We start from the raw sequence: 23,758 nt of genomic DNA on the forward strand, positions 1-23,758 counted from the left end.
TGAAGGTGGAGTTTCAGAAAGAGTAGGAGTTTTTAAAGAGACAGAAGCCCAATTTCAAGATGTTAAATTACAAGCATAATAACTATGGTTTACCATAATGAGGATTAAGTTGTTAATGTGCTGGCTCCGCTTGGACAACAACTGCAAGCTACACCCCACCATCCATGTTTACTTCAGCAAACACTGAGAATTCTTCCACTTTATGGAGGTTAACAAAGCACTGAGCACCCTCACTATGTGTGACGTCACTGCGCCCTCTACTGCGCATGTGGGACACTTTTAGATTGTTTGTGGTTCACACAGGAGATCGCGTACAAGTCACAAAATATTTTAAATATGAACAGCCATGCAAAAAAAAGTTAATTTCAGTGTGACCATAGCCATAATTACTTGATTGTGCTATAGAAAGCTACTTGGTGTAAAATACAAAATATTGCCACTTTAAAGATTTCACATCACATCTGGAGGAGTAAAGCTTTTCTTTCTCCTTTCTATCCTTCCTCCAGCATCACCAACACCTCCTTTTCCTTCCCACATGTCCACCCTAACCTCTGCTTGGATGGATCAGGCCGCCCAAGAGGCCCAAAACCTGCTCCCTGTATCTATGGAAACCACCGTGCACATCCCAAGAGGTAAGAGAACATTTCGGAATGCAGACTGAAGTTTCACCAGATGCACAGAGAAAACACAACAAGTCCAACAATCACGATTCCAAGTCCAATTCTTTATTCTTAAAAGGAAATGAAACATTCCTCCGCGGCTGTTATGTTGCCGTCGCCTGCCAGAGAGGCGGCCTGTTCTGGCTCCGTGTGTGTGGGGGTGTGCATGCGTGTGTGTTGCTCACATGGGGTTAACTGAGTGTAGGAACAGTGTCACGGTGCAAATCCCTTTCAGAGAGCCGAACAAGTTCCTCAGCATGGCTCAGAGTGTCGCATGATGGCGGCACCCTTCACACCAGCTCACACACTTCATCCATTTGTGCTTCCCTGAAATTCTGCCATCTGCTCTTTGAGGCAGCTTATTAGGAGAACTTTCAATGATTTGAAATCCTTTGTAAAAGAGAACTTTAAAGCTGGAATATGTAACTTTTCTAGAAAATATGTTACAATTTTATTAAAATTGTCAGTGTCATGAGATAAATAATCGGTGAAAAGATTGAGCTCCTCCACCTCCTCCTTGAGCTACTTTTGCAGCCTGAATGATTGCACCAATTCTGAACAAAAGAGGAGGGTCTTAGCGCTGTCGATCAACCTTGTGTATTGCCTGCTGAAAGTGCTTATGGCGGAGAAACAACTTATAGTTACAGAAAAACAGTTTATCCACAGGCATGGTAGCTAGCCTTAGCATTTACAACATGCTCCCCCAGCTGCAGCGTAGCAAAGAACAATGGAGGGGAGGGAGAGATGGGGACAAGCAACCACACACAGGGTGAATTACAGCGCTAAGACCCGCCTTCTGACTCTGATTGGTTGTTTCTAGTTGGCACTGAGAGAAGAGGGAGGAGCACTGTCATGGTGACAGTTTTTTAACAAACATGCAAAAGTTACATACTGCACCTTTAAATCACATCAGTTGAACTTCAGCGTTTAAGTTTTAAATTTCTATAAATTAACCTTGAAGCGTTGCTAAAGTGGTGGAATTGTCCGATCTTTGTAGGTTGTTTTTGCACTCATCCTCATTATCTAAGTGAACATTCCTGCATGTCAGCCACCTCAGCTGTGTGCATTGTTGCTTGCTACTATTATTAGAGGCATGGAAGAGAGCAGGGAACCTCCCTGCATTTGTCTGTGCCTCAGCGCAGAGAGTGGGCCTGGAGAAGCTGTTTACCCAGCCTTTGTGCCTCCATGTTTGCCCAGCAGGGAGTGCCGGGGCTCAAAGGCCCTAGCATGTGGTCCGTCTGTGGGTGGGAGCTCAGAGTAGAGAGAGCAGAAACGCTTGGGACGAGCCGTAAAGGTGGCCGGTGTGTGACACTTTCCTGCTCCATTCGTCCATCCTTCAGGTTCCATGGCAGGTGTTGGGGTCAAAGGTCAAAATGTCTGCTCTCAGTTCTTTGCATAGATGAAAAGTATCATTTATATACCATGGTGGAGAAGCATTTTCTTAGTTTGTAAATCTGAATCTTTACGTTTCAGCTATTAAAAATTATATTAAAATTAGAATATTACATTGCACCAATTAAACAAAAACATTTTTAAGTACATAAATGTGGGCTTATTAAAAAGTATGTTTAATACTTTATTAAAGACTGTCAACTCTTAAAAGGTGCTTTTTAAAAAAAAAATCTGAAAAGTGTGGCCATGCATATGTCATAAATCCCACCGAGTCAATAATCTGTTGATCCTCTTCATTTAGATTAAATCAGATTGAATGAAGACATAAGATTCTTTACTGGACTTTGATTAGACCATGCTAGCACATGAATGTCATCACCACTGTTTTGATTAAAACCAGCATTATCCAAAGTTTATCTTCAAAGGTTTTTTCCTGACAGTTTTGATGTTCAATTGTCAGCGTGTCAGAATCAAGCGGTTGGTTAACTAAGCCATTTGGAACTGCGGTGTTGAAACAGGATCACATTTAAAATATTCACCACACCGACCATGGAGGAGGCGAGCTGGGAAGTGTCTCTTTCTGAGACATTAGTCCTCTAATTCTGGAAATGTTCTTCACGTGATAGAAGGTTAACTTTGTAGCTGTCTTTATGTGGCTCTGAATGTTCAGGTCAGAGTTCATCACTACACCCAGGCCTGAAATAACATGGGAGACTTTATTTATTAGTCATTGGGTGACTTTTGAAGGCACAGAGTTTCATTTGAATAAAAAGTATGCAATCGTTTCCCGGATTTATTGTAGAGAAGTTTAGCTTGCTGCTGCTTCTCGGAACTCGTCCTGAAGTGTGTTCCAAGTATCCAGAGACTGCCATCCGTTTGGGGCCTTGAGTCTGTCAGGAGTCTAAACGAGCAGCTGAGAAAACAGTCAACAACAGATCCAAAGTGTTTAAAATTGATGAAGTAACGACCACCGTTCAGTCTGGAGGTTTCGGCTCAGCCCTGCACACCACACACAAACACGCGCGCGCGCGTTACATCCTGGGAATGTGCGCAGGGTCCATCCCGTACCGCGCTCGTGCGTGCTGAAGCCAACGCGCTCTACATTTATCCTGAACGAGAGTATAAACAGTGAAGGACAGATGTCTGTTGGCAGATTCTTGAACAGAAACGCTCCCTCACTGGTCCGTGTGACAGCTGCCCCCCACACCCTCCCTTCACCTCCCCCTACACCCCCGCTCCCAGCAGCAGGAACAAAAAGACATCTGAGACATGTGGATGGGGAGGAAAATTGAGAGCACTTTGTGAGGCCGCCACCACGCTCCGGTTTCATAAGGTCTCTGTCTGTCAGGCGAGGCGCGCTGTTTTTACGCATCGCATCCATTCCTCTCTGTAGCCGCGCCGAGCTCTGCTGGGAGAAGACAGAGCGGCGGAGCGGTCTGTTTATTCACACCAGTTCAGAACTTTTTTTTTTTTTTGGTTAATTTATTCTTGTGTTTAATTATAGATGCGTGTCTTTCTACGCGCGTTCTTGGAGATGCGGGAAAAGAGCTGCGTAAAAGGCGCGATATGGGCAGACCTCGGAGAATATTTTTTTGCAACCCTTTCAACTTCCCAGCTCAGATCGCCATCTGATGCGTGAACAGGAGAAACGGCGGACTTCAGAGTGATCCTGACACGGCGGCACTCCGTACTCGGACACCCAGAAACCGATCCGAACTCTTCCCCAAACAGACACGCGGGGGCCATTATCAGCGCGGTGTTGTTATTTACTTATTAAGCTCTGTTAGAGGCAAGACCGAACAGGTTGCTGGAGGTAAAGAAAGAAGGAGCCTCGCCTGAAAAACTGGCTTCAATTCATCAAGCAATGGTGAGACGTGAGTCACCGGAGCGGCACAAGTAGATTGGGGGTAAACATTTTTTTTCCTCTTCTGGCTGTTTGTCTGTCTGTCCTCCTACCTCCATGTCCACCTCGCGCTCTGCTGGATTGTTTACGCCGCCGCAAACAAACTCTGGAAAACTGGAGTTTATTGGATATAAACTTGGACAATCGTCCAAAATTCCCATCTTTGTGATTCTATTTCCTCTAGAAATGTAACTAGTGTTTGAAATCCTTTACATTAAAAAAGAGTGAAAGAAAAAGACAGTGAAAGTTTCAGTAATGATGTATAATTAGTTTCTCTGGCTCTGTGTTCACTATCTACTCTCCCTTTCTTTCTCTCTTTCTCTCTGTCAGGGTGCTGAAACTCAACAGGCCAAAGAGGGGAAAACCGCATTCTGGCCGCGCGCACCAAGGCGCAAGGAGGAGGCGCCTCTTCGGCTTTCTCGATGGATTCTTCCAGCCCGCTTCTGCCTCAGATGAGAAACGCTCTGCCGTGGACAGTAGCGAGCCGTGACGCCACGCTGTGAAAACATGACGCACCGCAGCGCGCGGAGAGCCGCAGCAGGCGCGAGCGGCTCTGTTCCTGCGCACCGGGAGCGGATTTCCCACGGGACAGCTGGTAAGGCTATTTAAGGTCCGGGGACCACATCATGTAGCTGGTTAGCGGTGCGTTTTTGAGGGCGCAATTGTTGAATGTAGATCTGTGAAAACACTGAGCCGATTGTTTGATGTTTGACTTCCTTTCACTTCGGCGGCTTCTCTTGGCTGAAGCCGGGAAGCTTCCCTGCACGCACCTGCCAGCTGCGTGGGACTCAGGGACACACTGACCTCCAGTCAGTTTGCTGTTAATGGAATGCCGTTTTTGTGCTCGGTTTGCATGAGTTCTAGAAAGAAATGTTGACAAGGTGCGAGAGTGAGGGCTGTCAATTGTGGGAAAGTATAAATCAAAGTGTGTGTGTGTGTGTTTGTGTGTGTGTGTGTGTGTGTCTGTGTGTGTGAGAGAGACAGAGAGAGAGAGAGAGAGAGGTGAGGGGGAGGAGGCTTGGAGAGCTTCTGTTCTGCAAAGCCATGAATCAAAGTGTTGCTAATACACACATAGGTGAGATCAGAGACAGATTAGGTGTTTTTAATGCTCTGGCTTTAGCTAACCAGGGGCAGGGATGCTGCCTGGGGATGTTTAGAATCATGTTGTCATTATATCAGCTCCGGGTTCTGTCCTGTCCAGAACACACCAGATTTATCTGCATCAACATGGTAAAGGAATTACATGATGCCTCCCTGAGTCACATACTTACAGATGAACTTTCATGCTTGTTCCCTGACTCAGTGACCTGCTGACTCATTCGGTCATGTACACACACACACACACACGCACGCACGCACACACACACACACAGAACGTCACAGACCTCTCTCTTCTTTGTGTCTTAAAGCTGCGGTGCTATTCAAACATGCCTCTATCATTTAAGCTGCTTCACATTTTGTCTTGATACAAACAGAAAGTGTAGGCGACTGAGCGACTGAGCATAAATTCATAACTGTGAATCGGAGAAAGAGGCGTTGTCAAATTGTTAGTGTTTTTTTTTGGTTAGAAATCTGAATCGTGTAGCGGGCATTTTTTCAGCCCCCTTTACTTTGGTATTGCGTAATGAGATCCAGTGCAACTGACTGATTTCAGAAGTCGAATTATCATTATTAAATAGAATCCTCCTGTGTGTGATTTAAATTCAGAACACACCAGATCTGTTTCAGTGTCCGATCCGACAGAAAATCAGGTCAGATGATGCGCAGCAAACAGAAAACAAAAAACATTAAAGTCGGAGGAGCCTGGCAGATTGCTCACGATTCTCTGTGACTGCATCTTCGACTGTCCGACCAAGATACACCTGAGGTTCGCTTTGTTCAGAGAGATGCAGCAGTTTGACGGGAATGTCACGAGTGAATCAGGAAGTGAGCTGAAGTAAATTAAAAACACATACTCTTCTGGGAAAAATACAAACTAAAATATTTTACTTTCACAAAAAATTAAGTACCCTTTTCCAGAAGTACAGAAAAAGAATGAAAAGGTGAAACAGTGTTGTTGTTTGAGCTTAACAAGACAGCTGTCGATTTGAACTCAGGCTGAGGAACAAGAGAATTAGTCCGATTCTTAGGTGGGAAAATCTGCTGCAAGTACCAACTATCAGTCTGACTGATTCTGACTTTTAAGGAAGAGTGACGAGAAGAGAGGCAGCGTTGAAGTCCACCCAAAGTAAGTTCTGTTTAAAGTTTATTTCAAGCCATGTAGGGGATACACACAGGCGTTCTGGTCAGAAGAGACCAAAAATTATTTTATTCTATCTGAGCTGGAAAAGTAGCTCAGAGTCATGGTGTTGGCAGCATCATGCTTGTCTTCAACAGGAACAGGGAAGCTCTAATGTGATTGGACATCCAATCCAATCACATTAGAAAATACTGACGTTCTTAATTACGAGACAGAAAACCATCCAGGGGTCTGAATACTTTAGCGTCAGCAGAGGCATGTCGCACATTCTTCACTGAACGTCTGTGAAATGCATTCAAGCCTGAAGTAAAAATGCTGTTGTTTTCCCTGGTGCTGCAGCCTGTTCCCATGCTAAACAGGAGGACATGCTCCTCGCTTGGGGCATCTCACACCACCCCGTCACGCCACTGCAGCCTTTACTTCCTCCAATCAGAGGTCACAGGGTCAGCGGCCCCGCTGAGGGTCAGGTACAGCAGGCTGGCGTGTTCTCTTTACCACCCGCCTGCTGATGTGTGGTCTGGTTTGTTTTAACTAGCATGTGGCTTTCGTAGAGTTAGCGGTGCTGTTATTTGCCGTTATGGGTTTAACTCTTTGTTGCTCAGTTGCTGGTCGGAGTCACAGAGAGCGGCTTCAACTGCAGAGATTAGCTCTTCTCAAGAAGCAGCTGGTTGTGGTTCTGATGAGGCTGTTTCTGGCATCTAGCCTGATCATTTTAATCCAAACTCTAAAGGGTTCATCTGAATTCAACACAAAAAATGGCAAAAAGAGATACTTTTGTATTAAACATTTATTAACTACCAACGTTTTAAAAGTCAGATCCACCGATTGCGATCTTCTGGCTGATCACCAATGTTAATAAGAAGTCAGATTTGCCAGTACTGATTTATTTATTTATTTTTTTGTATGAAGAGAAAGTTGCTAAGTTGGCAACATTGTGGTGACTATTGTTAACCGCGGTGCAGACGTGGGTCAGTCATCTCTCACTCTCACTGCAGAGCAGATTTTCAGACCTCTGTGTTGGTCGATAAGATCAGTTTCACATTTATCGGATGTTCTCCAATCTCCTGAAATTTGACAAATTGCCACGAGTTCACTGACTGGTCGGATTTATCGGTGCACTGGTATTTAAAAGGTTCTGGTTCTCAGTCAAAGAAATGTTTCACCAGAGTATTCTTCAGTTGTATGAATAGAGAAGGGCAGTGCTGACCCTTCCCCACCTGTTGCTACACACAGAGTTACAATTAATTCAGCCATTTCAGTCACAAAGAACAGACGATCATAAACTAAAAGAGCTCCACTCATCAGTGTTATTACTGCAATCTGGCTTCCTAAACAGACCGCCTGACTGTTGACATAATATTTAGCAGGTGATTATTTCATATTTTTGGCTTCAGTGTATTTTTAAATTCAGACTAAACAGAAAAAATATTACATATTATATGTAATTTTGCAGGTAGTAATAGTAACACATTATATTTTAGCTGCCGCTTGCATTCAGATTTAATGCAACAAAACAGAAAACTACAATTTATTAAGAAAAATGGGGGGAAAAAGTTTTTAATAATGTTTTTTGATGCTCTACTTTTGAAATATTCCCTGATCTCTTCCCCTACAAAGGAAATAATCTTTAATACTAAACAAAATCTGAAATTTCTGAAATACAAATGTTTCCATCAAAGATAAACAATCATAATTTGGATGTTTTTATGTCAGAATACAAGCCATGGCAGGTCAAAATAACAACACTATAAATTGTACAATATGACTAACGTAGGAAAAAGAATAATATACAGATAAAAATGTATGATGCAAAATCTGTTGTGTGGAGTTTTGGGCTTTTCTAGATCAATGTTTCTTCTAGTTACCATTTCAGAACATAGTTATTTTTTACAAATACTAGTGTGATTACAAGCTTTTTAAAGGCAGAGCATATTAACCGACACGTCATGCGTAGCTGGAAGCTGCTGATATGCATTAACTTAGCTTCATTATGAACCGAGGACAACCTGAAAACATTTCCTCTCTGTTTTGCATCTCCTGCTGCTGGCGGGATCACAGAGATTCCCGGGTTCTGCGTAAGGGAGCATGAACACTTGTTTCTTGTTCACAGTCATCAGCTGTGTAAATATTTTCCACGTTTGGTGGTTTCCATTCAGAACCAAGATCATATTGTGCTTCCAGCTTTGTGGCTGATTTTGTTAATTAGCTTCCTACCGAGCGACAGACATGGTTTCAATTTGGACATAATGCATTTTCCTCGTTAACATGTAACTTCACCTAAAGTCTTTTGCCGTGTAGCCCTGGTAGAAACATACTTTATGTGCAAATTTAGCCAGTTTGTCTCTCATAATGTCATATCATTCACACAGAACTGAAAATCTGTAAGTGGCACAAGAAATCGGTCGTGCAAAAGTAACAAAGTCAAAATCAAAACTAGTTGCAGAGTTAAAAGGAATGACATTATGCAAGATATCATTAACTTAATGTGCTGGTAGAAAAAAACTGAAAGTACAAGTTGTACAGATTGATTTGACAGTAAGATCCCTCATGGACATGTTGAGGATCAGTCAGGAATTCATATTTATTAAAAAAAAAAAAAAGGCAGTTTTTCAACAGGAATTATATTTTCTTATCATTTACTGTGGCAGTTTCTGTGTCAATTTGTAGTTTTATACCAAATATATCCAGATTTTAGCCCAGCTGTCAGCACAAAATGTGCAAGTGGTTTAAAAAATAATTTCAGCATATAATTTACACCTCAGTTCACCTCACAATGCTCAATTATTTGGGCATTAAACTTGTAAGTAATGAAGAACCTTTAAAGGGGACACAAATCCCAGCAGTGCTACCTGGAACCCAGTTTGAAAACTCGAGAATTAGCAGTACGGATTTTGGTATCCAAATTTATCCCGATTGATGACGTGTATGTTGAGTTCAACTGCAGTAGTAGGAACTAGGGGTGAAAAATGGGATCCTTCCCAGAATAAAGCAAATAGTTGTGATCTGGATTATGATCTATTATGAAAACAATAAATTGCAAACCTCAAAAACAGTGTGGTTAAACTTTTTGCTACATCTGTTTCAACTACATTTTCCACAGTTGATTCAAGGTATGGACATTTATCATGTAATTTATCTTTAATTTTTTTTTTAAATCTTGTTAAAAATTGTACTTATTGTAATAGCAATGAATTTTCTCTACTGATGTTGGAAGCCCCCCAAAACCTGAGTATTGACATGATTATTACTTTTACTTTTATTTCTACTGTTGGTTCTATTAGCAAAAAAGTCTATAAATTCAAAAATAGAATTAAATGCAGTTATGGTGTGATAAAAGCCACTAGATGCAGTGGCATCTAGTCATAGGTACACAGTTACCTAAAAAAACAACAAAACATTTTCCCTTTCATCTTTATTGCAATAAATACCAGAAATAATCATGAGTCCAAGACATAATCGGTCGCTTGTTAAATAGGTTTAAATAGATGATTGAATATAATTACTGTGTTCTGTTTAGCAGTAAAGTTACTCTATTTAATATAACGCTTTACTGAAGTTAACCCTGAATCTGGATAGATTTGTTTTGAGCAGTTTTGTTTGTGACGCTCTTACACACTCCAATGATTATACTTTTATCATCCCTCATCTTGCTTAGCTTGATTGTATGCATAAAAACACGTCGATATCATTCTAATACCGAAGAGCTACTCTGAAGCTGATAATAAGGAAGAGAAGGTTAACAGCTAAACACATTGCCAGGACTGGGTGTGTCTAAATTCAGGGCCTCCAACATTGGAAGGTCGCCTCCAAAGGCCGATTACGTCACTGCCATGTTGTGAAGGCTGTCCACATTCAAAAACAACTCCAAATGCGTCCTTCCTTTTCCCCATGTTTGAATGAAAGGTCTGGTGCAGCCCACTCTACCCCAACATTCAAGTTTAGTCAGACTGGATATTTTTGATATAACTTTGGCAGAAAAAGGGAAAGAGGATTTAATATAGGCTGCTAGTAGGCTATGTTAATATATGGCGGTACAACAATTCAAATTTTAATGCAACTGTGTTGTTAGGCTTTTGTCATTTGCATAGACATGTTCTTAATGTCATTTCTAAAAAAGGAAGTTTAGGATTAAATAAGTAATAAAAATAAAAACTCATGGCGGATTTCATTCTCCATTTTTACCAGCGTTGTGTTTAGAGCCGCCATTGTTGCAAGACAACAGGACATGCGCTGAGATAAAGGAAAGCTGCACCGCCCAGTTTCACAGCCGCTCACTTTCTTCAGTATTTGGAGATGAATACCCGGCCTGCATTAACTGAGTAGGCTGGGTCCTTTGGCCAGATGTGGCCCCTGAATCTCAACATATTCACTGGTTAGTGGTTCTTCTTTTCTTAGTGAAATGCTTTAGCTAGGTATAATCTAGTCTCTGTTGCTATAAATCCGTTTGAGCCCAGGAAAGTGCCAGGTCTTTGACACACAAACATCCAAACAGAAGGAACTTGAAACCATAAAACTAAAAGTATATTGATTGCTTAGAGGCATAAAACTGCACCCAAACTACACCCAGTTTTTTTTTTTTTTTTTTTTTATCACCATTTAAAAAAATCCTTCAATCAACAGATTAATGTGTTTGGTTCATTCCACAGCCAAACTGATGCCATAGAACATTCAACAAATTAAAGTTGGGCAACGTCTTTGAAGATTAATGGAAATATGTCAGTAAAAGATGGATGTGTGTGTCGTGTTGGAAACCTCGTCTTTGGCTGTGTCTCAACTTCGGTGTGTAACGTTAGTCTGGCTGCTTTGCCCCACCATTAATGGAGAGCATTCAGTGAGAGAGATTGATTATGCAACCTGAAGTGCCACAGGGCAACTTCAATCTGGAAGTGCTTAGAGTATACAGCCAACCACAGTGATTCCTGCAGGGCAAATTGTAGGAGGCATGATCTGACAAAAAGGAATTTCAATTTGTTAGCTGTATTCCTTCAGACAAATGCTTCCCATGGTACTGCTGTTTTCTGACCCTTGCTTTGTGGCAGTGGACAGTCTTTTTGCAAAATCACGAGAGAAAAACTTTCTGCCTGTAATCTTGAGTTGTTGTGTTGATGTTGGGCTCTTTTCTTAAAGTTCAAACAGCTTAAATTGTTAAGAACAAAGCAGCAGTTAATTCTTTCAGGGTTGCTGATGAAACATGTCGCTTAGTTCTGACCTTATCATGAAATCGGCCTCTTTAGAACAATTTTTTTTTCTTTAAAATACAGAAGAATGTTAACTGGCTGGGTACTGCTCGTGTTTTCAGAGGGCTTTTCGATACAACGAGCTGTATTCTTCTGAAATTAGCAGGTCACGTTCATTAATCATAGTGTTTGAGGGCCGCTTTGAACTATCGGGCTCAGGTCATTAAACCGAGCCTGTCTGGGGCAGAAGCGGGCGACACGGAAACTCTCTGGGTTCGGCCAGACGCAAGACACACTCATAACGATCTGGATGTGTGAGTGTCTGACTTATGCCCACTTCTCAAAGCACAGTCTCAGGTTCAGTGTGGAATTAATTTGGAGAAATAATAACACAAGTTGGGAGCAAGAAAAGGCTGAAATGGGGAGCAAGGGAGGGGTGCTTATATGTGAGAGGGGATTTCAGTGCATGTGTGGTTTTCCGGAGACAGTTTTACTGGATATGTGACTTTTACTCTGTGCATTTGGCACGAAAATTCTGTGACAACGGTATGGTTGTTTTTTGTTGTGTTTTTTTTTTTTTCTGTTCGTTCCCTCTTTATCCTTATCCGTTCTCCCCCTGGTGCTCCTCTCTTCCAACCACCGGAAAGTGAAATCCTACCCTGTGATCATTGGTCCAACATACCTAAAATGTGTTCCCATTTAAGGTGAGGCTCACCCAAGCGCTCTCTGTGTGGCTTCCTCTTAAACCAACTTAATCAGGCAGGAATTTGGGTTATTAGGGTCATGGACACTGGGAAACAGCCTGAGAGGGAAGCAAAGTGCAGAGAAGTGAGACGGTGAGGACACAGATGTGTCGCATCAGAAGGCTCTCTGAATCACAGTGTTCATGGGAAAATGGACTCTGCCAGGTGGACGACGACGTCCCATTTAATTTACCTGAGTGGGTCACAAGACCCTTGTGAGTCTGCCGGACTGTGGATTTCTGGGTTGTTAATTAGAGCTAACAGTACTTGTGCTAAACTTTCCAGTGACCCTCCTCAGTAATGCTGAAGTGGAAAATCCAAACACTCCTAAGCCTGAATTCTGGCTCCCTCTCTTTGTTTGGGGAGTTTGCAGATTTTCAGAAAGTACAAAAACAGAAAAGTTCAAAACCTCTGCCAGAGTCTTGACAAAGAATTGTTCAGAACAAACTGCAAACCATGAGGGCAAAGGTTTTTTTTTTCCACCCATATCTCTTCAGTCTTCCAAATATTGGAACAATAATATTTTTTAATATCCATGAAAGGTTTCAATGCAGTTTGGAATAAGTCTGGATAAGCACAGAAACATTAAACATTGGTATGGAAAAATACTCTAGTTTTTTTTAGACTCTAATTCATATTGTATTACCTGCTTTAAATAACTTATATTGGATAAATTTGAATGATATAGATTTTGAATTAGAGTTGTGTTTTCTTGATTAGTGAAATTTGAGGTAAGGTGAATGTATTTAAATTTTCACAATATTGTAAAAAAACTGCTGAAAAATGTTGGAAATCAGAGTCTGAAAAAAGAACAAAATAGAGCAGTTACAGGAACCATGAGCATCCTGAACGGTGTTATCTGTGGTTTTATTTAACTATATTTAATAAAAGAGTGGAAATATACAGCATTATGAGATACTTTTTTTTTATCAGAGCTTCATAATTAATTAGGATTATGTTAATTGGGATCTCCATTGAATTGTGTCCCTTTGTTTTTGTTATCTAGATCTTTGTCAAATGGTTTAACTGAAAACTCATAAAAATGCTGGAAAGCAGAGAAGGTCGGGAAAAAATCTTGAAAGTCCAGATTTGGGTTTCAAGAAGGCATAATTATTAAAAATATATTACCTGTAGTATACTACCCTCTTAACATTTTCACTTTGAAAAAACATGGATTTGTTTTTCAGTCAACAGTCTATCAGAAATTTTAAGAGTAAACTCATTTACAAATTTTGTTATCTTCTATATTTTATCTTACAGTGCAGCAGTTCTTGATCTATATGTTGTCTTTTAATGACGCTGATGTTTAAAAATCTTTAACATTGCCTGTGTGTATATTGTTTAGAGTTTAGTCACAGTGTTTGTGACATATGCTTTGATGTATAAATGTGGAATCATTTTTTGCGACACTTAATTATTGAGTTAAACAGTTTAATAGTTTTTATGTTACTTATCAACTATGGATGCTCAAATGAAGCCAATGTTCATCCATTTAGATTACGTCTACTTCTGGGTTGCTTTTAATAAAACACATCCCCTTTTCTCTAGATCTAGACCATGCAATAGATAGCTATTAGCTGAAAAAACTAATTTTCTTATTATCATAAACATGATAATATAACATAACATATTGATTGGTCATAATCTCATAACAGAACCCTTTTACAATAAAAGCCAACTTTTTTGCTCTCCACTTTCTCCCATAAGCAGTTTTTGGTTAATGAGAAGGAATGATTTTTTTAATGTATATTTTTTTTTTGTCAGATAGACAAATAGAAAATTTGTCTGACAAATAAAAAAAAGAAAAGAAAAAGTAGCTGGAATTATCATAAAATGAGATTTATGAAGGCATGTACTGAACCAGAACTGTAAATATGCAGCCCCTTTGATCCAAAAAGGTAAGAGAAAGTTCAACTAAGTAAATATTAATGTGGAACAGGAACTAAGGAATCTGATGGCATTCCTTACTGGACAAACTGGACTTAGATTGGGAAGGGATTTTTTTCATACATCAAGTTAAACACACTAAATTAAGATTTTCTGCAAAAGTCAAATGTCACATGCATTATTTTGGTAATTTAGTTATTTTTAAGATTAGAGATTTACCTCTAAATAAATTACAATTCCACCCCTTGGTTTTACTTTGTTCCTACTCATTTCTAATAAATCCCTTTGATTTTTATTTTTTTTTTAAATTGACCCTAGGGGGGGGATTGCTTTGAATGATATTAAATCTACAAAACAAAACTTGGATATTGTTTTCCTTTCAGATCAGTTGGTGAATAACCCTGAACCAGTTCAGCCAAGCAATGCTGACAGATTGAAGACAGTGGCTTACGATGAGAGAGGAGCCCCGGGGAAGGGTTGCTTGTGTGTCGACCAATAACAGTAACAACAATGTGAAAAATTTACCAAACAAGTAGTGATTACCAAGGTATGTGGGAGAACAAAAACATGTGAAAGCAAAGGGAAGAACCTGATTTGACTATCTGGGACATAACATACTGTCTGAAACAACTAAAATAACATCACGGTTTTTCAAAGAGGTCTAAAATGTAAACTTGTAACCAAAAGCTTCCATAAATCCATTCATTTTCCTCTCCTGCCTAACAATAAGCAGTCCTGCTGAGGTTTTGGAGGCCGTCCAGCTGAGAAATGTCTGCAGAGTCCAGCAGTGTTTCTGCAGGTTTCTCTCCTATATGCATGCAGTGGTGAAACTTCAGCTCTCTGCTTCACTTTTCCAGCATGTGGGGTCACTAGTGGCATTAGGTGGTTCGGGTGGTTGGCATGGTGACAGCTTTTCCCTGCTCTTTCTTCTTTAATAAAGCCATCAGAGGTGCAACTCACAGCTGCTCACGGCCCACAAAAACGTATTTTATCGCGTTCTCACCGTGACCCACTGATCTCAGGACCTTGTCAACTGCAGTAACTTTTCTTTGGCAGCCCTAACCTAAACGTGTAAGGGCAGCAGTCCAGGCCTGTTACACTTCAAACACATTGTTCTCCACTGAAAGTGCTTCATTTATCCCACCGAAGAACCATTAGACACGTTTCGTTAGAGCTCCGCTCCTTTGTTCAGAAGGAAAGCTGCAGGGTCAGTGTAGGAAATAGCGTTTCTCTAAGATTTACTCCTGGGCATCCAAAAAGTTTTCCTGTCTTTCTAATGAGAAACAGATTAGTGTTAAAAAAAAATCTTCACCAAAAAAAAAAAAGTCTACAAACATTACTTGTTTTCCCAGAATATATTCTGTCATTAAGTTTATAGAGTTGTTTTATTTTTTGTATTCCAGTGAACAGGTTCACCTTTCACGGCCTCGCTGCTTCGCAGAGTTTTTTGTGCAGTTTTTATTTTCACAGTGCATTGTGGTCTGTGTCCTGATTGGCTAAACAGTCTGCGCGCTTCTTCTCTAACTGTGTGCCAATAACCTCAGAAGAAAAAACACAACTATTGATAACTATGTTCCTCTGTTGAAAAAACACACCTGCATCACAGGCTTCAGAAGAAAAAGACACTACAGAGCGGAGTGAGGCCGCAGCGTCACAGTTAGAGGAACAGTGAAAAACGCGAGTCACAATTTGTCCCAATTTGTCCTACTGTACTTCGTATTGAAGACTAAAATGATTATTTTACTGTACTTATTTGTAAGAAAGCGTTCTATTTGTTTAAAAAAATGCTTAGGCCTGAAAACAGTTTTTGTTCTTTGGTTTGAATGTAGAGTAAATATTTATGCTGTATGATAATTGTAAAAATGAAAGGTAACTACTTCACGGTTTCGTCTGTCACGGGTTCTTTTTGGAACCTGATCCCCGCAAAAAACGAGGGTTCACTGTATTATTATTTCATTTGACAGTGATATTCATACCAAGTGACAATCATGCTGCTGTGTGAGTGAACAGTAGCTTTATCGTTTTAAAGTGTCTGTAGCTTCTAATTTTAGCAGACAGGCCAGACAGGCTAACATAAGAACTGCAGTTTTGTCAGTGCTACATTTGCAACGGTGGATTCACATGTTGAAAAAAAAATTCGTTTTTTTGAGCCTGCCAATCAGCTGATGACAAGTCAGGAGGGGCCAATAAGGGTAAAGATTGTCTGATTCCATCATACAGCTTATTTTTCCTGTGCAACTTCAATCAATATTAAATACGAACGAAAAGCATTTCTGTAAAATTTGTTTTTCATCTTTGGTCATTTGGTGGGGGAATTACATCTTTCATTAAACCCACGCCAGCACAGCTCGAGTTATTCACAGCCACCCTGCTCCTGACAGATTATTCAAACTCCCTGCCTCTCGCCCGGCCCGATCCTGGCCTGAAACACTCTCCGACACCTCCACACTCACATGTTGTCAGTCAGTTAATAAAACCACCTGGACGGGTGAGATCATTCAGATTCCCCTCTTCTCTTCACCATCCTCCTCCAGGCTCTGTAACGTCCACATCTCTGATTACCCTCGGGCCTCCCTCTTGTGTGTGGCCTTGATAGTAAGCAATGAAGAGAAATGAACAGAAAGTAGAGACGTATCTCTTGTTTTACATCCAGAGAATGGAGGTTGCTGACAAAAAGTGTGCGTACACACATGGGGGGAGTTGAAGAGGCCGGGGCCCTGTCTAACCTATCTGAACCGAGGCATGGGACCTGCTATCTGTTTCTCATTTAGCCTGCACTCTGTGGTTTTCCTGCAGTGACAGGCCTCCGAGTGGAAACTGGCACTAACGAGCAATTATATCCTGCCTGCCTGGCAGGGATTATGGGATTACAGAGTGATCGGCTTCAGTCTGCGCTCTCTTTCTGTACTCTCATTTTCCCAATCACCCTCTTCCCTGTTTGGCCTTTATCCTTTTGGATTTCTCCCGTCCTGTGGCTCAATTATCCTTCCCTCACTTCTCTTTCCCCCGGACATAACTCATGTTTTGAACTCTACTTTCGCTTATCATATTTTTTTAATTATCTCATTCTCTTTATCACTTCCCCTGTTTTTTTTTTTTGTTTTTTTTTTTTTACCCTTGTGGCTGCCTTACGTTATTAAAACGGGGAGATTCATGTGGTCCAAAGTTGGAGGGAAGCACTCGTCACAAGTCAAAAGCACAATAAAATTTTAATAGGCTTTACATCTGATTTATGAAAATAGGAGAGTTCTAATCACTCTAAAGGGAGAGTTATCTAAGTTTTTATTGTCCTGAGCAGCCCTTTTTCCTGAGGCCACTTCTTAGACTCTTTCACTACATCAGAGTAAAAATTTAACAGGTGATGTAATAGCCTAAAGCTTCTTGCATACCATGTTTATGGAAAGTACTTCAAACCCTGTCAGCAGAGTGTCATACGCTAGATTAAAGCAAAGCTACAGAACCAGTTTGTACGTCTCTGTGTGTGCAAATGGAGCTTATGGAGCCCCAGCAGATCTCCTACAGCTTCACTTTCTGAGACCTCCCCAGGTTTCCCGGTGTCTGTTAGTGATCAGGCGGCTCTCCGGGTGTTCAGCCTCCCTCTCCTCCGTCTCCTCTTACACCGCAGGTGTCTTTTATTGAGGCGGCTGTGATTTACTGCTCTGTGTTTTTTGTGTTTTTTCCCCTCCCTCCTCCTGGATCCTGCAATCAGGCACCACAGTAGTGACAGGTTGAAGCTGGAGGTCAGAGCATTTTACATACATACATACATCCACAGCAGAACACGGCGCGTCCCTAATGGGAGGTCATTACCACATATTAAAAAAAGAGAGCGCTCTTTCTTTGGAACAAGGTGAGAGGTTTATGGATCATTACCACATATTAAAAAAAGAGAGCGCTCTTTCTTTGGAACAAGGTGAGAGGTTTATGGAAACTCTGTGGGCACAGATCAGCTCTGAGGGGGTAACTGCACACAGATCAGAAACACACTGAATTTATTTTCCCCTTTAGAAACAGCTTGTAGACAAACAAAGATGTTGCTTTTATCATATTCAATGTGATGTTCAGGAAATAATATCACATTAAATGCAAATGTTTTAATTCAACTGAATGTTTTACTTCAAATCATTTTCATTTTATGTCGTTTAACTGAACAATGATGCGCTCTGCAACACATCACATGTTCAGGGCTTTATAGGTGCTAAAGAAACGTATCAATTACCATTGACTGAAATCATTTGTAGAGGTTAACCTAATATCATTTTAGAGCTGAGACTTCATCTGATAACAAGTTGAGAAGTTACAGAAAAAACTACTAATCCCCATTTATTGGTTTTGAGAAACAGAAAAAATAAATCACAAATTTTGTTTTAAATAATCTGGAATGATTATTTATGGTATAGAGTAATCCAGTCCAGGCTGGACTGAATTGGTGTATAAAGTGTTGTTTTTATGCTATGCATAATATTTGGACAGTCCTAGTACATTACATATTCTCCATTTAATGTATACAGTGGTTACACTTTTTTTCTTTTTTCTTCTTTTGCTCTTTCCTTTGGGTTGTTGTTTTGTTGTATTTCCTTCCAATTCATGTAAAAGACTTCGAATTGCCTTGTTGCTGAAAATGTGCCATATAAATAAAATTACCTTATCTTACCTATTTACTAATACAATAAAAGTTTCCAAAATGTTCCAAATATTTGATGATGAATCTTTGCTTAGTGGTCATTAGTTCAGTTTTGTGGCAACTATTGATATTGAATTTTGAATGATCCGAAATGTAAAATAACCCTTTTGTTTTGTACTAAGCTAACTTTAGCATTGCTATTTTCTAATGGTTATCCACTCATTGTATTCTCACACTCATTACAAATAATTTGCATCTTATCTGTCACAATTTCTTCTTTCGTTTTCTGCCATTTTCAATGTGCCCCTGGGCAAGGCACATAGCTCTGAGCTGCCTACTGATATGTGTGTGATTGTGTGAGTGTGGCTGAACCAGTGGTGTCCAAAACTGGTCCTCAAGGGCCTGCATACTGCACGTTTTCATTTTTTCTTTGATTCAACACAACTGAATAATGATAGTTCACCAGCAGCCCTCTAGAGAACCCTGACATGCTGAATAAGCAGTTGGACCATTTCAGTCAGCAGCCTGGCCACCAACCTTCCTACACAATTCCTCTCGATTCTCAATTCTTTTCAGTTCTCTGTCTGGGATTTCTCCCATTGAGCTGGATTTCTCTGGATGTTTTCCATGCTCAACATCTGATGTAAATATGCTTTGCATCGGTTGACTGATTCGCGCCAAACCAGTAGATATATAAACACACCTTACTTTCTTTTTTTATGCAATATTTTTATCAGGGGTCATTTTCAGTTCCATATCATTAAATCATGGAGTTTTTTTTATTGTAACTATATAAGTTTCTGAATAATCATTTGTGGTTCTGGTTATTAACCATGAATTATTTATATTAGGACTAGAAGCAGCATCACAGCATGTGGTTGAGTTAGACGGAAAGGGAGAAGAAGAGCACTTTGGGTTGTTGTAACGACTTCTTGTAATTCTATTTTCAAAGGTGTGACATGACACGTTTACTGACAACCATAAAATTGGTCAATTATGGGTAAGTGTCAATTATTTGTTGCATCTACAAAAAATTTGACCTGAAATCACAATTAATCAGATTAATTGTGATGAATCGATTATTGAAATAATCATCAACTAATTTAGTAATCAATTTATATACTATTCAGCACATACAGTATGTTGAATAAAACAACATATTCATATCAGTAATTAAGCCAAAACTGTACAAGAATATATGTACATTTTGTATTTTAAATTAAAAATGTCTTTGTTCGTAAATATGTTTCAGCCAAAACTCCTTTAGTGTCAGTTTTAGCTTCACCCAGTTCAGATTCACTACAGGAATGCTCTTATTGTATTTTAAGCATTTACATTTTTCTTTTCTTTTCTTTTTCTTTTTTTTTTTTAAAGGAATTTAGTAGTTTATTTGCCAATTTTAATGTATTTTGAATTTTGCATTAAGTTGTTAAATTAAAAATCTACTGAATCTGAATTGGATTTTATCTGATTAATTGTCAGAATAATCAATAGAATAATTGATTACTAAATATCACATTAGATCAGAAACATTGGGGAGTTTAATATCACCCCAAAAAATAAGTCAGCGATGGTTTTACAATATATTTGGTTTTTGAATTCATATATAATTGTTTAAAAACAATACACAATATATCAGAACAATTCTGATCACCGATTTTGTAGTGTGTAATGTAAAGATAAATGATCTCACATACATTGTTTACTGTTGGTTTCACCAGAACTGATTAAAGTCTTTAAGATAACTAACAATCCCTGTGTTGTGTTTTCAATAATATAGTCACAAACAGTTGGTATTTTTAGAAATACGCAGTATATTACAATACATAATTTAGATTTTAATTAGACTTAATCAAATGAATCCTAGAGTCTTTAATAAACCATAAAATATCCATCTGGTTCAGCTTTAAATTGGAAGCAGCCAATCAGATCCCAACCTGAGCATCAGCATTCAGCCCCACTGCTTGACTTTCATTCACTCTTCATGAATATTTCATCTCTTATGTCTGTTTATTTTTGTAACCAGGAACCAATAATGATGCTGCACTAATTATTATTTTTTTCACACCTGTTGCATCATGTTATATGTTTGCATGACCTCATACGTATCATTTCTGTTACACTATTAATTTATCTCAGATCGTCCTCAATTATATCCAACCAGCATGACATCAGGCAAACCACACCAGGAAAAGAGGCAGTGTTGTGTGTTTTCCAGGCACATAATGCCAATTTATAGCACAATCAAGGAACTATATTACTTCTTGTTGTTATAAAATTCTGTATGTACAAATATGACGTAAAAGAAATCTGACTTTGTAATTTAACACCTTGGGCTTCTGTCTCTTTAAAACTTCTTGCTCATTCTGAAATGCCTCCAGGATCACAACATAGGTCCTTTATTAACACTTTAACAAGGTTTTTTCCAGCGTTGCACTCAGAAGTAGTTGGTATAATGAGTTCAGCACATGCACAGTTTCAGCAGGTATTTGCTAATTACTGCTGGCTAGTCTGAAGGAATTGAAAGAGGAGTCACCAGGGAGGGCTGCAGAAACTCGGAAGCTTGGAAACTGCACCTCTAAGGAGGAGCTGCGTTTTTATGGGGGGGCTAGGTCCACCCAGACATTTTTTGTACAGCTGAATGGTTGCTAGGGGAGATTAAATGATTTCTCTAATATGCAAATAAGAATCAAAGCAACACTCTGGCTATGTTTGAGGGAATAACATGATGTAAAGCTCATAAAAGTTTATTTTCACATAATACTGCCCCTGTTATGCAGCTCTTGTAACTGCAGCAACTTCTGCTTTCGGGGAGTTTATCCTCTAAACAAACTGTGAAGAGCAACTGGACAGCAGCGGACCAACAGTGTAAATGGGAGTTGACAAGACGTCTTTCTCCCTGCAGCGGACATGCAGCCTGATGGATAAACCAAAGGCTTTAATCAGCTAAACAGGGCAAAAAAACACATGCTTGGCTTCTCTAATCACACGTAGAGACACGCATAAACACCATCAGCTCCTTAGCAGCTAAAGAACTGACACACTCCATGTCCCCCCCCAACCTCCCTCCCCCAATCTCACCCTGAAAAGGCTGCAGGCGTGGTGCTGTAAACAGCTCTGGAGTGCTGGGCTGAAATGAACCAGCAGACGGGCCGGGGTAGACTCCCAGCTCATTGATCTAAAAGCAGCTAAACGCTCCCAGCTGTGGCGTTAGGGACTCGGACCTGCAGCATCAGTCCCAGCTCACTTTGCTGCTTGGTATTAAATCAGCTCAGGGACAGAACGGGACAGGAGCCACTGAGTCAGCAGTCTGCTTTAAGTTTGCCTTGATGGCATGCAGGTTGTAGGTTCTAATTTTGCTCAGTTTTGCCTTTTCTTCTAGTTTCTTCCAGTCAGTCCCCACACAGCCCCCTCAGTGTGTGCAACTGTACTTCTTCTGGGCTGGATCACCACAGCTGGAACATGTAGGATTGCATAAATGCATCGGCGGCTCTTATCGTGGGCCGTGATCCATAACCTGTTGCCAGTCTTCCGTCCTGCTACAAACACACAACTCCTGGGATTAATTTTGACTGTTAAATAAACAAGCTGCGGAGATATCGCCGGGGATCTAGAGATCCGCGAACAGTTCGCGCCGCCGTGTGCTACATCTAGCGCGCAGCGCTGGCGCAGTTCATTGCCAAGGTTAAACAAAGCCTCACACAGATGATAGATGTGGTTTCAAAGATGGTGGCGGGAGTGTTGTTTACTGAAACGTTTCTGCCAGATTTAAACAAGTGAGATGTTTCATGCTGAATGGATGTGATTATTGGCGAGCAAGAAGGTTAACTTAAAAATAGCAGAAAGAGCTTTTTTCTCTTTTAGTTTGTAAAATTTTGCTCTGTTTTGGCTGGCGCATTAACACCTTAATCTGTTTTTAGCCTGAAATGAGCTCTTTCTCTCTCTCTCTCTTTCTCTCTCTCTCTCTCACCGCTCCACAGTACTCCTCAGGGCCACCTCTGGAAAGTGTTTTAAGAGTGGCCAGCTGGGGGCCACCAAAACCAAAGCCTAACCAATATTTCAGGAATGTCATGCTGTTAAAGGAGCTGAGAGACACAGTAGATCTTCATGCTCAGGTGCAATTTCTTGCTAAAATCCATGTGTGTGGATCTGTGTGTGTACTACTAGTAACCAACTGCGTTCGCAATCAGACTACTACGTGAACAGCTTATGTCCCCAAAGCGACCTGAATGTAGAAGAAGAATGTAGACTGATTGATCCATACACAGCGACACCATCTATGGATGGATATAAAAGTTTATCAGCTTTGGGTTGCAAAGCTGTAAAAAAGACAAAATCTTATGAATAATTGTTGCAAACTACTGAATTTGTGCATGAGAGAACTTTAGAAAGTGAGCAATTTCCATAAATACAATTGGAATGCATCAGGAACTTTGCACATTCTACCCCAAATCAAAACATCATAGATATATTGCATTTTGTATCAATCTAAAAGCAATTTTGGATAAATGAATATTATGTTATATTTTAAAATATAGCATTGTCAGCATTTTTTCTTCAGAATCTCAATCATTTAGGGCAGGGCTGTCTGATGCTTGGCCCACCCCGGGCTGCCGTTCAACAATAAAACAAATTTGTCCCTCTTGCAAAAGGAGCCGTTGCAGATGGAAGCTTTTTGGTGTTTTCTGGTTTGAGATTTTCCATCTTCTGAGATGGAAAAAGTTAGGTTAGAAAACCCAGTATTTTTCTTCCATTAGACATGTGTTGTTTTTTTTGTTTTGTTTTGTTTTTGCTTTGATTTTCTTATCATAGTAAGTTGGGCCACAAACATCCATTGACTTGTAACTCAAAAACAGACTTGGGCATTGTTGAACAGTCTGGTTTAATAGAGCACTGGTTTTAGTTGCTGCATATGGACTAAAAATATTTTATAGACCAACAAAGTGGAAAAGGATTAGGAAACTGTACACCTTTCCTTTAACTAAGGCAAACGTCTGAGACTCTTTTTCAGACCTACAGTTCGGTTCATTTCTCCTTTATGTCATTGAAATGTTATATTTAATGTATTACTAAAGGTAAAAAGGAAATAACTGTTAGTAAAATTAATTTGAACTTAATACTGTTAACCATGTTG

At 40.0% G+C, this 23,758-nt stretch overlaps 1 protein-coding gene across 1 annotated transcript in view; it reads left to right on the forward strand.

Annotated features, from left to right (window-relative positions):
* The first annotated feature begins 3,380 nt into the window (after window positions 1–3,380).
* LOC122840534 overlaps window positions 3,381–23,758 on the forward strand; it is a 35,475-nt gene continuing 15,097 nt past the window's right edge. Inside the window, exons 1-2 of the mRNA XM_044133021.1 lie at window positions 3,381–3,958; window positions 4,285–4,549. Coding sequence (XP_043988956.1) covers window positions 4,462–4,549 — 88 coding nt within the window. The 5' untranslated portion in view covers window positions 3,381–3,958; window positions 4,285–4,461. The remainder of the gene's footprint in view (window positions 3,959–4,284; window positions 4,550–23,758) is intronic.

This window comes from Gambusia affinis, linkage group LG12, assembly GCF_019740435.1.
Source record: "Gambusia affinis linkage group LG12, SWU_Gaff_1.0, whole genome shotgun sequence".
NCBI lineage: Eukaryota > Metazoa > Chordata > Actinopteri > Cyprinodontiformes > Poeciliidae > Gambusia > Gambusia affinis.